Below are 18,110 nucleotides of genomic sequence, written 5' to 3' on the forward strand. Positions count from 1 at the left end.
GAATCAGAGCACCTGAAAGAAACCCATGTAGACAGGGGGACAATGTGCAAACTCCAAAAAGACAAGAGTGAAATCAAACCCAGTGCTGTGAGGCAGCAGTGCTAACCACTGAGCCACAGGGAGAACACTTGTACACAGGTAGCAGTAATGGCCAGTAAGCTGTGCACGGTATATTTCTGGTTACGTGGAATCTGCTAGGGATTTCAGTAGAGAGTGCAACAGTTTTATTTTGTACTTTGTAAGGTCTTTTTAGAAGATAAATTGAACCCCAAGATCATTGTTGTGGGGGACAGCCAAAAAGAAAGAGTAAGAACACAGGAAATAATTGGACTATCATAGGTTACGTTCAGATTGAAGGTAAATGGAAGAAATTTTTACAGATTGCAAACTAAAAGACCAGTTCGAAACTTAAAAGTCAAATTAAGTACTAAGTAAATAAAATTGAGTTGCAAGGTGTTATGGTTCAACATTGAATTCAGTGGGATGTCACAATATAATCTCTATGGGTTAGATGATCCAAATTAACACTTTTATTTGTAATCTATATGTGTATAAATATGAATAAAGCACACGTTTTTCAGTAAATATATAGATATATTAAGCAACAAATATATACTAAGTTTTAAAGATACATTAATGATGTGCAATCTACCTTAGGTAGATTAGAAATATACGCAAACTAATGAGTGGATCTATTAAACTATCTTAGACGTAATGTTGTCGAGTAGATCTGTCACTCGGGTTGTGGATGCTGTGGTTGGTTGGCTCATCGAGCTGGTTCATCAGTTTGCAAACGTTCCATTACCCTGCTCGGTAACAACATCAGTGCAGATTCCAACGAAGCGCCATTGAGATTTCCCGCCTGGTTTTTAAGCTCTGGGGTCCATTGGAGGTGATTACCTCATTTCTGGTTTTTCTTTGTAGTGGTATGTATCTGGAGGCTAATTCTATGTGTTTATTGATGGCCTTCTTGGTGGAGAACCAAACCTCTAGAAATTCCTGTGTTGTGGCTCGTTTGAACAGTGCTTTCATGCAACTCCATTTATGGGTATTAGGGTGGTTACTGTTGAAATTTAGGACTTGATCCGTGTGTATGGCCTCAGTGTATAATTTGGCCAGAAATTCCATTCCCTGTTGGCCCTGCGTTCTATCATCACGTCCATGGGTGGCAGTTGTTTGTTCTTTTCTTCTTCTCTTGAATTTGATGCCGGTGAAAATGGTGTTATAAGTTGGTGTAATTCTTTTGGTTTAATTCTTTTGATGATGACGGAAGTGTTGCCCATGTATCGGATCCATAGTTTGGGTTGGATCTGCAAAAGGGCCATGTGTTCAAGTCTCTGCATCAGTTCTTCTGCTAGAGATGGTGACCCCACAGGTAACCCGTTGATTTGTTCATTATTCTGGCCATTAAAGGTAAAGTGAGTCATGAGGAATAGCTATCTTAGGCATATTCAAGATATTGAACAACGAGTCTCATTGTTTAAACAAAAACATAAAAAATGAAAGAACTGCAGATGCTGTAAATCAGGAACAAAAACAAAGTTGCTGGAAAAACTCAGCAGATGGGACAGGATCGATGAAGGGAAAGACAGAGTTAACGTTTCGGGTCTGCTGACCTTTCCTCAGAACTTGAAGTCTTGTTGCCTTCTGCCCTTTGGTGACCCCACTTTAGAATGGATAGTGTGGAGAACTCGGGTTTCCTGGCACCGTTTGCAATCTCGGTCTGAGGGACATTGAGTGCTGCAGAGTCCCTGATATTGATACTGTTCTGTGTGCTTTCACTACTTTCCCAGACAACCATCCTCTGAATGGTCATGTCACATAGTTCTCCAACAACCAAAACGACCACTAACTCTCCACTTGTCTTCAGTTGCTCATTGTCATGTCTGATCAACCTTCAATAATAAACCCTTAAGGATCTGATTTGAAGATATCATTGCTAATCCGCCACTACGCAGGGCCAGGTGATGTATTGTAACTGCATGACGTTGGAGCTGGTGACCTTCATTGTGGTTCGTAGTAACCACATCTTTTAGTTGGTTGGTTCACTGAGCTGGATCGTTGTTGTTCCACAAATGTTTCATTACCCTGCCGGGTAACATCCTCAGTGCAGCCTCTGATGAAGCGCCGTTGTGTTTTCCCGAAACGTTTTTAAACTCTGGAGTCCGTGGGGTGGATTACCTCACTTCTGAATTTCCTTCGCAATGGAGTACAAATGGGGTTGAGTTCTATGTGTTTATTGATGGCTTTCTTCATGGAGTACCAGGTTCCTAGGAACTCCCATACCTGTCTCTGCTTTTCTCATCCCAGGATCTTGGAGTTGTCCCAATCGAATTGGTATTTCTCCTTATCCATGTGGATAGAGATAAGTGAGCCTGCATACCATGTAGTTAACTCAGCCACATTAGGGGCATTGAAACAGTCCTTGGATAAGCATCTGGATGATGATGGGATAGTGTAGGGGGATGGGCTTAGATTTGTTCGCAGGTTGGCACAACATCGAGGGCCGAAGGGCCTGTTCTGTGCTGTATTGTTCGATGTTCTATGTTCTATGGTCATGTCTTTTTGTAGCCAGTTGATGTTCATGTACTCTTGTATTTAATTTCCTAACTGTTTGTCCAATGTAGTGTTTGTCACAGTCTCTGCAGGGAATCTTGTATATGGCATTGGTCCTGTCCAGAGTGGGTTGTGAGTCTTTGTTTCGGGTGAGCAGTTGTTGTAGGGTTGATGTCTGTTTGTGTGCTACTCTGATGCCCATCGGTCATAGGAGTCTTGTGGTTAGTTTCAATGTGTTCCTGATGTAAGGCAAGAAAACACAATTGCGCTTCAGCGGAGGCTGCACTGATGATGTTACTCAGCAGGGAAACAAAATGTCTGCGGAACAGCAATGAACCAGCTCAGCGGCCGAACTAACCACAACATCCACAAACCGAGCTACAAATCATCTCCAAAACCTTAGTAACAATATCTGTAGCAAGTGTTGGTTGTTTGGGGAACTGTGGCCCAGAGTTGATGCGCTGGAGTCTGAGCTTCAAACACTGTGACATTGCAAGGAGGGGGAGAGTCGCCTGGGTGCCGTGTTTCAGGAGGCAGTCACATCTTTTAGATTAACTCCCTTGAAATTGGTCAGTGAATGGGCACAGGAGAGTGACTACAAGCGAGGCAGGTAGAATGAACCAGGGTGCGGTGCTGAAGGAGCCTTAGCCCTTGAGCTTGTCTAACAGGTTTGACTTCTTGCTCCCTGCACGGATGAGAGTGGTGTAAGGAGGATGAGCAAACTGATCTTAGCACCATGGTACAGGGAAACATTCAATTGTGGAGAGAAGAGAAATGCAGTTCTAATCAGGGATAGTACAGTCAGGGAGCCTTACATCTGTTGTAGGAAAAGTTTTGGAAAGGATTAAAAGAGATAGGATTTATAATCATCTAGCAAGCAACAATTTGATTGGAGATAGTCAGCATGGATTCAAGGGCAGGTCGTGTCTCACAAACCTCATTGAGTTTTTTGAGAAGGTGACCAAGCATGTAAACAAAAGTAGGGCAGTTGACATGGTGTACGTGGACTTCAGTACAGCCTTTGATAAGGTTCCACATGGTAGGCTGTTGGAGAAAATGCGGAGGCATGGGATTGATGGAGATTTAGCAGTTTGGATTTGAAACTGGCTTTCTGTCAGAAGGCAATGAGTGGTGGTTGATGGAAAATATTCAGCCTGGAGTCCGGTTACTAGTGGTGTGCCTCATTGATCTGTTTTGGGGCCACTGTTGTTTGTCATTTTTAAAAATGACTTGGACGCAGGAATAGGTGGATGGGTTAGTAAGTTTGCAGATGACACTAAAGTTGATGGAGTGGTGGACAGTGTGGAAGAATGTTGCAGGTTGCAGGGAGACTTGGACAAACTGCAGAATTGGGCTGGAAGGTGGCAAATGGAGTTCAATGCAGATAAATGTGATGTGATTCAGTTTGGGAAGAATAATAGGAAGGCAGAATACTGGGTCAATGGAAAGACTCTTGGTAACGTGGATGTGCGGAGGGATCTTGGTGTCCATGTACATAGATCCCTGAAAGAAGTCACCCAGTTTGATAGTGCTGTTAAGAAAGCTTACGGTGTGTTAGGTTTTATTGGTAGAGGGATTGAGTTCTGGAGCTGTGATGTCATGCTGCAACTGTACAAAACACTAGTGTGGCCTCATTTGGAATATTGCGTGCAGTTCTGGTCGCCCCATTACAGGAAGGATGTGGAAGCATTGGAAAAGGTACAGAGGAAATTTACCAGGATGTTGCCTGGTATGGAGCAAAGGTCTTATGAAGAGAGGCTGAGGGACTTGGGACTTTTCTCATTGGAGGGAAGAAGGCTGACAGGTGATTTAATAGAGAAATAGAAGATGATCAGAGGATTAGATAGGGTGGTCATTGAGAGTCTTTTTCCGAGGCTGATGACGCCGGCTTGTACGAGGGGGCATAGCTGCAAATTGAGGGGTGATAGATTTAAGACAGATTCTTTACTCAGAGAATGGTAAAGGTGTAGAATGCCCTGCCTGCCAATGTAGCTAACTCGGCCACATTAGGGACATTTAAACAGTCCTTGGATAAGCATATGGATAATGATGGGATTGTTTAGGGGGATGGGCTTAGATTAATTCACAGATCGGCGCAACATCAAGGGCTGAAGGGCCTGTTCTGTGCTGTATTGTTCAATGTTCTATGTTCTATGAATAAACAGGATCAACAGTCCCATAGATAGTAAGAAGTGCCGATGTTGGAATCAGAGATAACACACTATAACACAGCAGGCCAGGCAGCATGAGAGGAACAGGAAAGAAGGGTCCTGACCCGAAACCTCAACCTTCCTGTCTCTCTGACGCTGCGTTGCCTGATATGTTCCTCCAGCTCCACACTGTGTTATCAACAGTGCCAGATGTTGTATTGCCTGACAGGATAGGATTGCCCGTTCAGGATATCTCCTCTGCAGAGAAACTTGAAGTGGGATGCGATAGATCCCATTGTCATGTCCCATGTAGGTACCAACGACATAGGTGGAAAGATGAAAGAGGTTCTGCTGAGGGAATATGAGTAGCTAGGGGTGAAATTAAAAAGCAGAACCGAAAAGTTAACAAGCTCTGAGCCACGAGCAAATTGGCACAGGGTCAACAATACAAAGAGATAAACACGTGATTGGTGTGGGAGAGACAGGTTTGAATTCATTGAACATTGGCCCCAGTCCTGGAGAAGGAGGGAGTTCTATCGATGGGCTGGGCTGTGAACCATGCTGGGCCCAGAATTCTTTCACCGTGCACATCCAGGGCTGTGGATAGGATTTTATATTAAGTAGTGGGGGGTTGGGCTCTGTTGCTTGGAAAATTATGGTAAAAGTTAAAGGGTAATGGTTCAGCAGAGGCTATTAAAGTTTCCGGAATAAGTACTAGGCCAAAGCATGGAAAAGGTCAGGAATCTAACTTCAAGCAACAATTCAAAGGGACAATTATGATAATGGGGCAGTCATTGCAGGATTGAGAGTGTTCTACTCAACTGCACACAGCACACAAAACATTGTAAATGAGCTTGTAATGCAAGTTGAAAATAGAACGATGCTGTGGGTATCACAGAAATGTGGCTCTAAGGGGATCAGGGCTGGAAATGAAACATTCAAAGATCTCGGCTCTCTTGAAAGAACACGCTGATGGGCAGAGCAGATGGGGTTGCCTTTTCAGTAAGAAATGAAATTAAATCGAGAGCAAGGAGTGATATAGAGTCGGAAGGTATAGAATCCGTGTGGGTACAGCAGGGGAACCGCAAAGGGAAAAAGGATGCTGATGGGTGTTATGTTCAGGCCACCTAGCAATAGTCAGAGTTTGGGAATAAAATAAATTGGGAGATAGAAGAAGCATGTCAGGAGGGCACTATTCTAACAATCAAGGGGTACTCGATGTACAGGTGGTCAGCGAAAACCGGGTTGTTCATGGATTCCAACGAAAGGAATTTGTGGAAGGTCTACCAAGTGGTTTTCTGGGGCAGCTTTTGGTAGAGTCCACGAGGGAACTCTGGAGAGAAACAAAGAAAAATGTTAACTTTACTTTGGACATAAATTTCCCCACCGGGCAGCAAAATGATAACTTGGGGACTTCCACACACTGGTTGTCCATATATTCCTTTTGCATCCCATGCAGAATCTCCTGCAAAACACCAACCTGAACATTGCTTGCCAGCAGTTTGGAATTTAAAATACTCTCAGACAGACATCAGCAGCGAAAGGTCAGTTTTGAAACTCCTTCACCACACATCTGAAACCAATCTGGAGTTTAAATCAGGCTCAAGAAATGTTTGTAATTGGATCGAAATCTCTTTCTTTTCATCTCTGTCCAATTGAATCAATTAATGCAAATCCCAAAAAATGCAAATGCATTTTGTTTCCTTCTACTCACAACAAAAAATCTTGGGCATCAGAAACTAATGGTTCATTGCCAGTGAGGACAAAATTCTTGACGAAGCATCGAGATTTGGAATAATTACAATATAATTACCCATCTGAAAATTGGACACATGAATAATATGATCAATTGAAAAATATCTAACTGAACCTATGAAGTGGATACCAGGTAATAGCTGATTATAGTTTCGAGAGTATTAATTCATCTTTGGGCTATGTTTTAGCTGGGAAATTCAATGCTGAGCTAGATGGAAAGGCGTAATTCACAAAGAGCACTGAGATATTCTTCATTGCCTTGATCAAATTCCAAGGCCTTTTCAAAGTATTCAATGGCTTTGCGTTTCTTCCCATCCAGTTGATGCAGGAAGCCAAGAACACCCAGAGCCTGACTATCTCGTGTGTTCCTGTGAAGTCGTCTTGTTGCGATCCTCTCCAAATTTTCACGGCACTTTTTTCTTTCCACTGAATTATAATCAACTTTCATTCCTTCCAGAAAATGGGCGATGGCTTTTGATTCTGTTCTTTTCTGATACAGTTGAAATAATCCAGCCTGTAAACATATTGCTTGCCTATTCTCGGGACGGATATCTTTCAGTTTCAGGAGATTGGTGTAGATCTTCTCTGCTTCAGGATACTCTTCATTTATTGAACATATTCCTGCAAAATCCAGTTGTGCCTTAATAAAGGTTAAGGGCCGATGCTCAAATGCCTTTTTAAAATGAGACTTGCAAAGTTTGATCAATTCAGTTTTCTGTTGAAAAGCAGGATCAAGGGGATTTCTACTGAGTGGATTTTTGAGCAGTGACATTAGTTTCTTTCTGTAGCACAGGCCGATTTGATGGTGCAAGAAGGTGGAGTTTGGAGTAATTTCCATTGCTGTCTTCAACACTTTCAAAGCTTTTTCAACATCTCCATTGTTTCTGTAAAACTTGGCAGCATATCGAAGCACATGTGGGAGATCAGGGGACTTCTGCAATGCTCTCTCCACCAATGTGAATGCTTCCTCCTCTTGACTGAACTCTTGTAGTTTTAAAGCTAACAGCACCATGGCTTCAGTATGATCAGGGTCAAGCTCCAGCACACGCCTAAATTGTTTCACTGACTGAGTGGGCTCTCGACTCTCTGGGGTCCCAGAAAATGCTTCCAGGCGAGACAGAACAGTAGCATAACCAATGTTCCACTCAATGTTGTCAGGATCTTTCTCCAAAGCCTTTTTAAAACATTCCTTTGCCTCTTCATAATATTGGCCAGCAGATTTCAACAGTGACCAACCCTTCTCCCCATAAACCTCGGGTATCATTGCTGTAAACTGGGAGGCTTCAGGAAATAGTTTACAGACCGTCTCCAGCTTGTCGAGGTAGGACTGAGCCTCTTCCAGTCGTTCCATGTGATAATAAACCCAGGCATAGTTTCCATAGGTGATGATCATTCTTTTTTCAAATTCATCTTTATAATTCTCCTTTAGAATCTTTTCAGCTTCCTTTAAATTCTGAATTGCCTTTTCACAGTTTCCTTGCAGACAATTTATAAAAGCAAGTTGGTTGTACAATCTGGCTTGAGGTTTCACATTTGTCTGTATTGAATCTTCTAGTCTTTGTTTCAGATCATGCAAGTCAATGTTTTTTTTCTTTGGATTCCATGTGAAGTGACATTGAAGCTGATCAAGATTCACTTTGAACGACTCCTTCTCTCTGGCACTGCAGGAGAACAAAATAAATCACAAGTCATCTCATACCAACTTATGCACTTCCCTTCCATCCAGCCTCTATCTACACCTACCCTCCACAACCTTACTGACTATGAAAGCACACGTAATATAGCCCAGAAAATCAGAAGGGTACCCTTGGCTGGTTTTGCGCATGTGCCCTTTCTCATGGCTGACCTTCTGTTGTTTTTTCATCAAATGCACAGCAGTATCTCAGGAACAGGAGCACTGGTTCAAGTACTGCATCTGTTGATGGTCTTTTCTAATATGTGTTCTTCTCATTAATTGGTGCCTCATTACTAAATTCTGTATCCTATTTCTGAGACAGTTTGATCCTTCTGTTGTCAGTTCCAGCAACTCCATCTCAGATTTTATATTGGCCTGTTTGTTCTCCAACCCAACATGTGGAATACAAACTTATCTTTAAAACACTAAAAGAATTATGCATCATAAAATATCCTCAACATTTTAAAGCACAGTTGGATTGATATTCATTCCCCACCCTTGCTGGTTTGTGTGTGTCTGGGTGTTTTGATGAGTTATGTGTGCTCATAAAATATACCATGTGGCATTCACACTGTCCACTTGATCTCCCTCCACAGCCTCCAGCTATCTCAGTGGGGGAAAGCCTTCACCACAACGTGTAGCTGGTTTTGCAGCATCAGCTAGTGTCAGCCAAGGTCCTGTGGCTGGGAATCTCTTTTGCTCATCTATCGGATTCATTGGAGGCATTTTTTCCAGGATCCGACTTCCCTTTTCTCTCCATTATTTATCATTAATATTAGTAACTTGGAGCAGGGAGTACAGTGTCATGCTTCCAAATTTGCTGTCAGTAAAAGAATTAGCTGGGAGGGCATTGCATGATGAGGATATGAGGAATCTGCAATGGGATATAAGTAGGTTGAGTGAGTGGACAAAAGCTTGACAGATGACTCTAATGTAAGGAAGCGTGAGCATTTTGGGAGGAAGAATCAAAAAGCAGACTAATATTTAAATGGGGACAGACTCCAAAAATTCAAGCACAGAGAGAGACCTGGGTGTTCTTATGCATGAAACACCAAAAGTTACCATGCAGGTGCATTAAGCAGTTAAGAAGGCAAATCCAATTTTGGCATTCACTGTTAGAGGGTGGGATTTAAAAACAGGGTAGTCTTATCACAACAGAATGCTGGAGAGGTTAAACCTGGAGTACAGCTTTAGTGCCTAAATTTAATAAGAATATATTGTATTGAAGGCTGTTCAAAAGAGATTCACTCAGCTGATTCCTGGGATGACGGGTTGACTTGTCTAAAACAGCTGAACAGGTTCAGCCTTTCTCATCAGAGTTTAGAAGAATGAGGGATAATCTTTTTGACATATATATGATTGCGAGTGGGCTTGATAGAGCAGATGTTGTGAAGATGTTTCCATTCAGAGAGTTGCGAATGTCTGGAATTCTTTATCCAAGGGAGTTGTGGAGGCTGCATCATTGGAAGGATTTAAAGAGATGGTAAATAGAATTTTGAAATATTGAGGAATCAGGGGTCATGAGGAGCTTCCAGTAAAGAGGATTTTAGCCCTGGGGCAATTAAGCTATGATATTATAGAATGGCAGATAGTTTCCGGACCTGATTGGCCTACTCATGCTCCTATTTCTTACATTCTTATGTTTCCTCCCCAACCCCCAGCTCCTCAAAGCATCTCCCAAAACCTGCACTTTAACTATCAGTCCTGGCTCAAGGCTCCCTCTTCTTTGGGGACAGCCTGACATAATGTGTCCATCTTCCCTCCCACCTAACCTCTCCTCCCACCTCACTGACCAATCCCCACCACTGCCTACCTGCACTCAACTATCACCATCCCACCCACCTTCCCCAAGCCCCACACCATTCACCATTCCCACTCTATTTATTTCAGAGCTGCCTTCCCCCTCCTCATTTCTGAAGAAGGGTCCTGACCCGAAACATCAGCTTTCCTGCTCCTCTGGTGTTGCCTGGCCTGCTGTGTTCCTCCAACTCCACACTGTGTTATAGATAACAAAGTATGGAGCTGGATGAACACAGCAGCCCAAGCAGCATCTTAGGAGCACAAAAATTGACGTTTCGGGCCTAGACCTTTCATCAGAAAAGAGGGATGGGGAGAGAGTTCTGAAAAAAATAGGGAGAGAGGGGGAGGCGGACCAAAGATGGATAGTTGCAGTGGGAGAGAGGTCCCCTGAAGTTGGCCCGGAGGCGTCTTCTTTGTGCACGGCCTGCAATCCCAGTAGTGGCCACCATTCAACCCTGGTGCCGTTGGGGCAACAGAGTTGCCTGACAAATGGCTATTGTTCTCTTCGGCAGGACTCACTCCTGAGATCAGTGAGAAAGTTTATTTTGAAAATAATTTCCACTGCTCCCAGAAATAGTAATGAGGGGCCGCAGCTACCTGTATCTGGAGTGGGCTTCCTTTGAGATAATGGGAACTGCAGATGCTGGAGAATTCAAGATAACAAAGTGTGTAGCTGGATGAACACAGCAGGCCGAGCAGCATCTCAGGAGCACAAAAGCTGACGTTTCGGGCCTGGACCCTTCATCAGAGACCTCTGATAAAGGGTCTAGGCCCAAAATGTCAGCTTTTGTGCTCCTGAGATGCTGCTTGGCCTGCTGTGGACTTCCTTTGACATTTTTTGTGAGAGTGAGGAGTGCATAGAATCCAAAGGACTGCATAAAATCCTGCTCCACATTTAATAAACTTACTCTAACCTGTAAGAAAACCATCCATTACACCATTCTTCAGGAGTTAAAGTAAGGCAGACTTGAGCTGCTTCAGTGGTTGATATGATATTAAATATTTTAAGGCATTATTTGAAGTAAAAGTGAAATTCATACTTTCCAGCATTCTCCATTCCCTCGAGCTACCCCTTGAAAACAGCTGGTGACCATACATCATGCTACTGTCTTTGAACATCTTTGTGTACTGAACAGCACAGACCCTCTCCATCACAAAGACCATCTAAACCTATCCCTGTAGCATCACCTGATCTGCCAGTGCATCAGGCCATCTTCATCTGGACTCCTCACACACCAGACTCGATTACCCCAAAGATTTCCCGGCCAGTTTCCCTTCCCAAACACTTCCCAAAGCTCTATGAAATGCACTAAGTTTCTCTCACCCATTACATTTGGGCTGTCTGAACTCCAATGGCTCCAGTCCACAAACATCACAGTTGGCAAAACATGACCCTGGTCTTCAAGTCCCTTCATGATCTCACTTTCCTGCCTCTATGGTCTCCTTCAGCCCTCGAATTCTCTGAGATCTCTGCAATCACCAAACTCTAGCCTCGTGTCCATCTCCATCTCATCCACTATTGGTTCTGGGGAAGGGTCACCGGACCAGAAACATTAACTCTGACTTTTTCTTCACAGATGCTGCCAGACCTGCTGAGCTTTTCCAACAACTTCTATTGAGTTCAGTCCTGAGAGTTCCAAAACCTCAGAATTCCAAACAACTCTCCTTAAAAATTATCCATTCTACTAAAGTTATTTTCACCCTTTAAGTGTTTCCTACCTTTTTCTTTGTAGCAATTCTTGCCTCTGTTTTTGTCTGACCACGTTCTTGTGACACTGTACTACACAAAGGTACGAAAGATGGTATACCTTTAAGACAGCTTGGTAAAACAAAGGTTCGCGTTTTATTCTCTGTCCAGTCATTCAGTTAATCTGTTAGCAGACAACCAGCCATTCTGCTGAGAGATAGCAGGAACTGCCGATGCTGGAGTCAGAGACAACACAGTGTGGAGCAGGAGGAACACAGCGAGCCAGGCAGCATCAGAGGAGCAGGAAAGTTGGTCATTCTGAGAATCAGCAAGTCAATTATGTGGGGAACATAGTAACAATCTAAGTGACCATATAGCCCAGAATGTGTATGCAAGTCTATAGTATCATTTTATGCACATTGTCATTTGTTAATAAACTCCATTATATCTATTTCAAAAAGAGTGTAACTCTCTGTGATGCTTGTTGCATGAACTAACATATAGATGGCCACATCGTAGTGGAAGGTGTTATGTAAATGCAGGTTATTGTCACATAACTGAGTTGTCATATTTCCTCTCAAATTACTGTGAATATATTTCAAAATAAATTATTTGGTATGAATGGCAAAAAGACATTCCTACAAGACGGAATGAGATGTTAGCTCAGTGTAAATTTTTTCATGCTTTCTTACTGCTCAATCCACGTAGACATCCTTCATCCAGCCCTGCCCATTCTCTGCTCCACCTGCCTCATGTCCATGTGGGCATTCATCTCCTGTCACCGCTGCCCCCCCCCACCCACCCCGGTCGTTCCTACTCCTCAACCGGTTCCTGGTGAATTTCCACCCTTTGCCTTTCACTTCAAACCACTACACTTGGCTTTTCTCAAGTTTAAATGAGTTTTCTGCTCCCGCGCAGTGTTGTTGGAGTATGAAATTCTGCGGGCTCTTTATTGAAACTGTGAAGTAGAGTAGTAATTTCTGCAACATCATCTCAGAATGCCTAAAATGCGATCCTTCGACCAAACATCCCAGAGGCCCAGAAAACAAAGTCAGATGTTGTGTTTTTCAGTGTCCCAGCTGACTGTGCACCCATATGAAGACTTCTTGTTTTCTGTGGTGACCTCCAGCTTATTATAATTTGGGCAAAACACTCTTTATTTGTTCTCACCCTGATTCTCCAGAGCAATATTTCCAAACTTTTCTCAGCTAGTCTTAGCCATTGTCATGTCTCATATGTTTGTAAGTCTGAGTTGGCAGATTATGGGCTCAGTTCCCACTCCACAGACCTGGACTTGTGACTGAGGTTGGCACAGCTGATGCTGAGGGATGTGTCCCATGGTTGGAATATCACCCTTTGGGTGAAATCTTTAAATAAGGCTCACTCTGGCCTCTTAAGTAAGTGTGAGGTATCCTATGGTGCTAGTGGAAGAAAAACAAGGGATATCTTCTCATTGCTCTGGCTGATACGTTAAGCTCTTCACAGACATCATCAAAACGGATTATCACAGTGTGCAACTTGGCATGTGCGATCTGTACTGTGCTTCATAGAACCCCTACAGGGTGGAAACAGGCTATTTGGTCCATCGAGTCTTCACCACCCAGTGCATCACTCACAGATCCACCCTATCCTTGTACCCTGCAACTCCCATGGCTAATCCACTTAAGTCTGCACATCCTGGACACTATGGGCAATTTAGCATGGCCAATCCATTCAAACTTCACATCTTGGACAAGGGGAGGAAACCACAGCACCCAGAGTGAGCACAAGCAGACATGGGGATAATGTGCAAATTCCACACAGACTGCCATCTGAGGCTGAAATTGAACCCATGTTCCTGGTGCTGTGAGATAGCAGTGCTAACTGCTGAGCCACCTGCCAACCATAAGTGATTCATAAGTGCTTATTAAAATACAACAGCGAGTACACTTTAAAACCATTTTGCTGAATGAAAAACACTTTGGGATGCCCTGAGATTGTGAAACATTTATAAAGGTCCATTTTTTTAAATGGATTGTTATTAACCTCAAACACCAATAAACACATAACAAAATTAGGAATAACAAACTGTATTTTGAAAGCATGTTTGTTTCACAAACGAATAATATTTACAACTATTTAGAACACCTGCTAATGAGGAGAGGATGGGAGACACAGAGATTGAACAGTTACTGGAGCAGAGACCAGCAGCAGCTTAGTGATGGCAATAGGCAGTAGTGACTGCTGGAAGTTTTCAATCCCACTATCTAAGGACTCACTCACTGACCACTGGATCCCCAATTCACCTCAAACATGGCCAGTTGCATTCTGCAATGTAAAGTTTGTTTTCTGTTACTTTGGGAATTAAAGCTCTGAATGAGGCTAAGTCCATTCATCACTATGAGCCACAGTTCACTGTTTTACATTAGTTCATCACTCCAGATAGTTTTGCTTCATCATATCTGCTTGAGGACAGTTACAGAATATTCGTTTCAACATTGTAATAGTGTGGAGTTGAAACTTATCTTTAAATTTTCTGTATTTTGTGAGTGGAAATTAAAGTTGATTTTACTTTAAAGATTGCCTGATACAATACTAGAAATTGTCTTTTGCCTCTTATTTCTTCCAACAGCCACAAGTCACAGTGCAGCAGCAAACACTTACCTGTGTACCTCAATGTAACAAATAATCCTGCTTAAAGTGTTTCATCTCTTTGCCATTAATACCAGTGCAATTCTGAAAATGAGCTTCTTTTTCAATAACGTACTTATCTAACTGTCTAAAACAAATGGAATTTTGATGACCTTTACCTCATTATGTTGATCAAATTGCAAATTTGTGCTTCACCAGAACGTTCACCAGTGAGTTGATAGAGAACAGTGCTCGATGTGCTTTCTTCTCTGATTGTGAAACTAGCAGCTGAGATTGTTCAATCAAAAATTGGGCCAGTTTGTCTCCAGGGAGCAAGAAGCTGTAACATGGGCGTGTATAATATTTTAGGTTCCTTGGCTCCAATTACCGATACAAATCTGTTCACTCACACAGAAACACACAACAACCGCAACCTGTTGACGAAACTCCATTTCACATTATTACCATATTCCTCAGACCTTTCACTGGACGTGAGATGCTTCAATAGCTCTTCAATGATAAACTGACCTCAGCATCTCCAACACCTGGGTTTGGAAATTCTAAGCTGCTTAATCCCTGGAACTGGCCTGGGATTGCACCACCCACTCACCGAGTACTGACACCTCCCAATGTCCCGTGCATGAGGGGAGTGGAGCCTTCCAGAACATTCCCCCCAGCTTTTCCTATCGTGCAGCAAGCAGCCTCTGTCATGGCCTTTTGGAGTCCATACAACACTGTTGTCCTCATAATTTATAAAATCAATTTTTGTAGAAGCAATTCAGGTAAATCAAGGTTGAAGAAGTCAGGGTTATTTTTCTTGGGTCAAAGGAGGTTGAGGAACTATTTGATAGAGGTGTGTAAGCAGGTGGCAGGTTTTGATAAGGTAGACAAAAACAAGCTGTTCCCATGTGATGATACAATGAGGACTGGAGGGGGTAGGGGTGGGGCGCAATCATTTTGGGCAAGAGATGGAGTGCAGCTGGAGAACAATTTTACACTGGTAGCAGTAACTACCTGTAACCCACTACTTGTGAAGATGGTGGAAGGAAGCAAGTCCTAAACGATTTTGAAAGGAAATTGGAAGGACATTTGAAATTGCACAACTGTAGGGATTAAACAGGGGGAAAGGACTGATTGGGTCCCTGTCCAGAAATCTGGCATGGGTCTGACGGGCCAAATGACCTCTTTACTTGCTATAATGTCTTGATGATGTTATCCTATTTCAATCACTGCTACCGTCAGTTTAACTCGTGTATGTGTTTTCCTCTGCATGGTTGTTTGATCATTCATTTTATCACCAAGTTAGTGGGAGATCTCTAACTCTCCATGTCCAATGACCAGGCACAAAGTGATTTGGCTTCTCTCCCATGTCTCTCTCTCTGTGAATCTGGAGATGGTGGCAAGATCAGATCTGGTTCCCTGTCTCTCCTTTGTGGCCTCTGATTTCTTCTGCAAGAGTGGAAACAGGGGTTTTATGAGCGAAAGAAATGAATGGACTGAAATGATGGACAAATAACATTTGTGGAAGCTCACTTAGAGAGAGAGATGTGTGTAATATGTTGATGCTGAGTTTCAATGATGGGTGGTCAGACGGGATTGTGAATAAATGTCCAGACAGTGTAGGATGGGATGACCTGCAAGGTGTGTTTGTTTGACGGCTCTCCCTAACTGTGAAGGATTTGAAAGGCACTGTGAGGTGACTTGAGTTTCTACATCAAGGTGCGGTTGAATGCCCCATGCCATTCACTTTTCCTGCCTTTAATACATCATTAATGCTCTGCTACATCATATTCAGGAGAATGGCACTACTCTCCTGCTATTGGCCTTGTGAATGATGCCGTCTTGAGGGAGCCTTTATCTCCTGACAGAGGTAGCAGGGACTCACTGCATTGCCTTAGAAACATGAAAGAAGTCCTGATATCATGCGTCATGTGATCAGCTGGGATTCATCCAGTGGTCAGGTGACGTGATCAGACTGTCACGTGATCAAGCCTTTGGCAATGCCTCCAACCAGACCTGACAATCTGAGTTTTGGAACTTGACCTGAAATGAGGAACATCCAATATCTCTCCGTCTGCAGACTGGTTTAGAAAATGAAGTCCAGCTTGTGATGTGAGGTGTATGATCGGAAGTGAGAGAGAATTCCTGGATAAACTTCTCAGTGTGATGGCAGGACCATTTTAAGACCTAGGTCTGTTTTCTGTAGTTTAGCTCTGGCTGAAATTGGTGCCAGTGATGCTGTGGCCAACTGGAGGAAGCCAAAAACCAGTAGAGTAAAGCAACCCAGCAGTGGGGATGTGAGCTAGCTGCAGCCATACATGTTTGTAGAGTATGAAAGCAGTACAGGCCCATTAGCTCTTCTTCTCCAGGACCACAAGGAAACTGAGTAAAACTTTGTGTAATTTTTATTTTTCTGAGCTTCTTGTGGTTTGACATTGCTTTCACTAACAGTAGGAGACCACCACCTTCTCAAGAGCAAGTCAGTTTGGACGATAAATATTGGCACAGCCAGTGATGCTGACATCCTGTGAATGAATGAATAAAGAGAAAAGGGAATATATTTTGAATATGCGCTTTCTAGAGAAGAGGAGGAGGAAGCCGTTTTGATCTGAAAGATCAGCTATGATTCCCTCCCCACTCCATTATATACCAAAGATGGCAACCTTAGCAACACCCGACCCAGGGATAGTTCTCATTGATGGCGTGATTCACTTTAGAGTTGAAGCAAACTGTGGGTTGCAGCCTGCTTTATGAATGGGCTCCATAGCCTGCCACTACACACCCCCTGTTGTTAGTCTCTAACAGTCCCCATTAACAACTATTCACCCTCCCAGCCTGATCGCTAGCAACTCCGTTGTCTGTCCAACTGCCTTTCTCTCTCTTTGGGCTCTATCCTATTGTTTACTCCCTACCCCACCAATCTCCCTATTTCCTGCATATAAACTGACGTTTTCCCAGCCACCATCAGTTCTGAGGAAGGGTCACCGGACCTGAAACGTTAACTCCTTTTCTCCTTCACAGATGCATCCAGACCTGCTGAGATTTTCCAGCAACTTTGTTTCTGATATGAATGGACTCATCTGCTTCTGATTCAGAGGGGAAGAGAAGGGACCATTCTGGGGTCCTCTGGAGCATGGCTCCCTTTGATTATCACTACAAGGAGTAATGTCAGGTTTCATGACCGTTTGATAGATAGAAAGTAATTATTTCAGCTGGAAAGTGGAAGTAGATAGGTCAGGGAGGAGGAGCTCTGTTTGAATGATGGAATGTTTTAAAATATAAAATGGAAGAACAATATTCAGGTGTTGGTCTTTCGCATCAATTTATTTTCCCCCCATTTTCTTGCATATTATTTTTATTCAAATTATCATCCAATGTCCTCATGAATGCCTCAATTAAATGTATCTCAGCCACAGTTCCAGGCCCTAACTACTTGCAGAGTGTTCATCCAGCTCTACATCTTGTTATCTCTACTTGCAGATGGGAAAAGCTTTTCTTCACTTCACCTTTGCTTCTTTAGCAGGTCAGTTTAAATCTATGTCCTCTTGATTTTGATCCTTTTACAAGTGGGAATAGTTTCTTTCATGAACAGGCTGCTCGTGATTTTGAAGACTTCTATCAAATCTCCTCATAGCTTTCTTCATTCCAAAGAGAATAGCCACAACATTTTCGATCCAGTTCATAATTGAGATTTGTCTTCATTGAAACCATTCTAGCAAGTTGCGTCCTGCAGTGTATTCCTCTGCTTCTTAATAATGTGACACCCAGAACGGTACACAGTGTTCCAGCTATGGTCTAACAAGAGACTCTCTGATGAACGGTCTAGGTCCGAAATGTCAGCTTTTGTGCTCCTAAGATGCCGCTTGGCCTGCTGAGT

General features: G+C 43.0%; 1 protein-coding gene across 1 annotated transcript; it reads right to left on the reverse strand.

Annotated features, from left to right (window-relative positions):
* Positions 1-561: 561 nt before the first annotated feature.
* On the reverse strand, positions 562-14,505 carry LOC132210786 (interferon-induced protein with tetratricopeptide repeats 5-like). Its single transcript, XM_059653141.1, has 2 exons — positions 14,413-14,505; positions 562-8,122 (listed from the first exon to the last, which is right to left on the reverse strand). Exons 1-2 carry the CDS (start codon positions 14,415-14,417, stop codon positions 6,670-6,672), a joined length of 1,458 nt encoding a protein of 485 aa, XP_059509124.1. The 5' UTR covers positions 14,418-14,505; the 3' UTR covers positions 562-6,669.
* Positions 14,506-18,110: the final 3,605 nt, after the last annotated feature.

This window comes from Stegostoma tigrinum, chromosome 20, assembly GCF_030684315.1.
Source record: "Stegostoma tigrinum isolate sSteTig4 chromosome 20, sSteTig4.hap1, whole genome shotgun sequence".
NCBI classification, from domain to species: domain Eukaryota; kingdom Metazoa; phylum Chordata; class Chondrichthyes; order Orectolobiformes; family Stegostomatidae; genus Stegostoma; species Stegostoma tigrinum.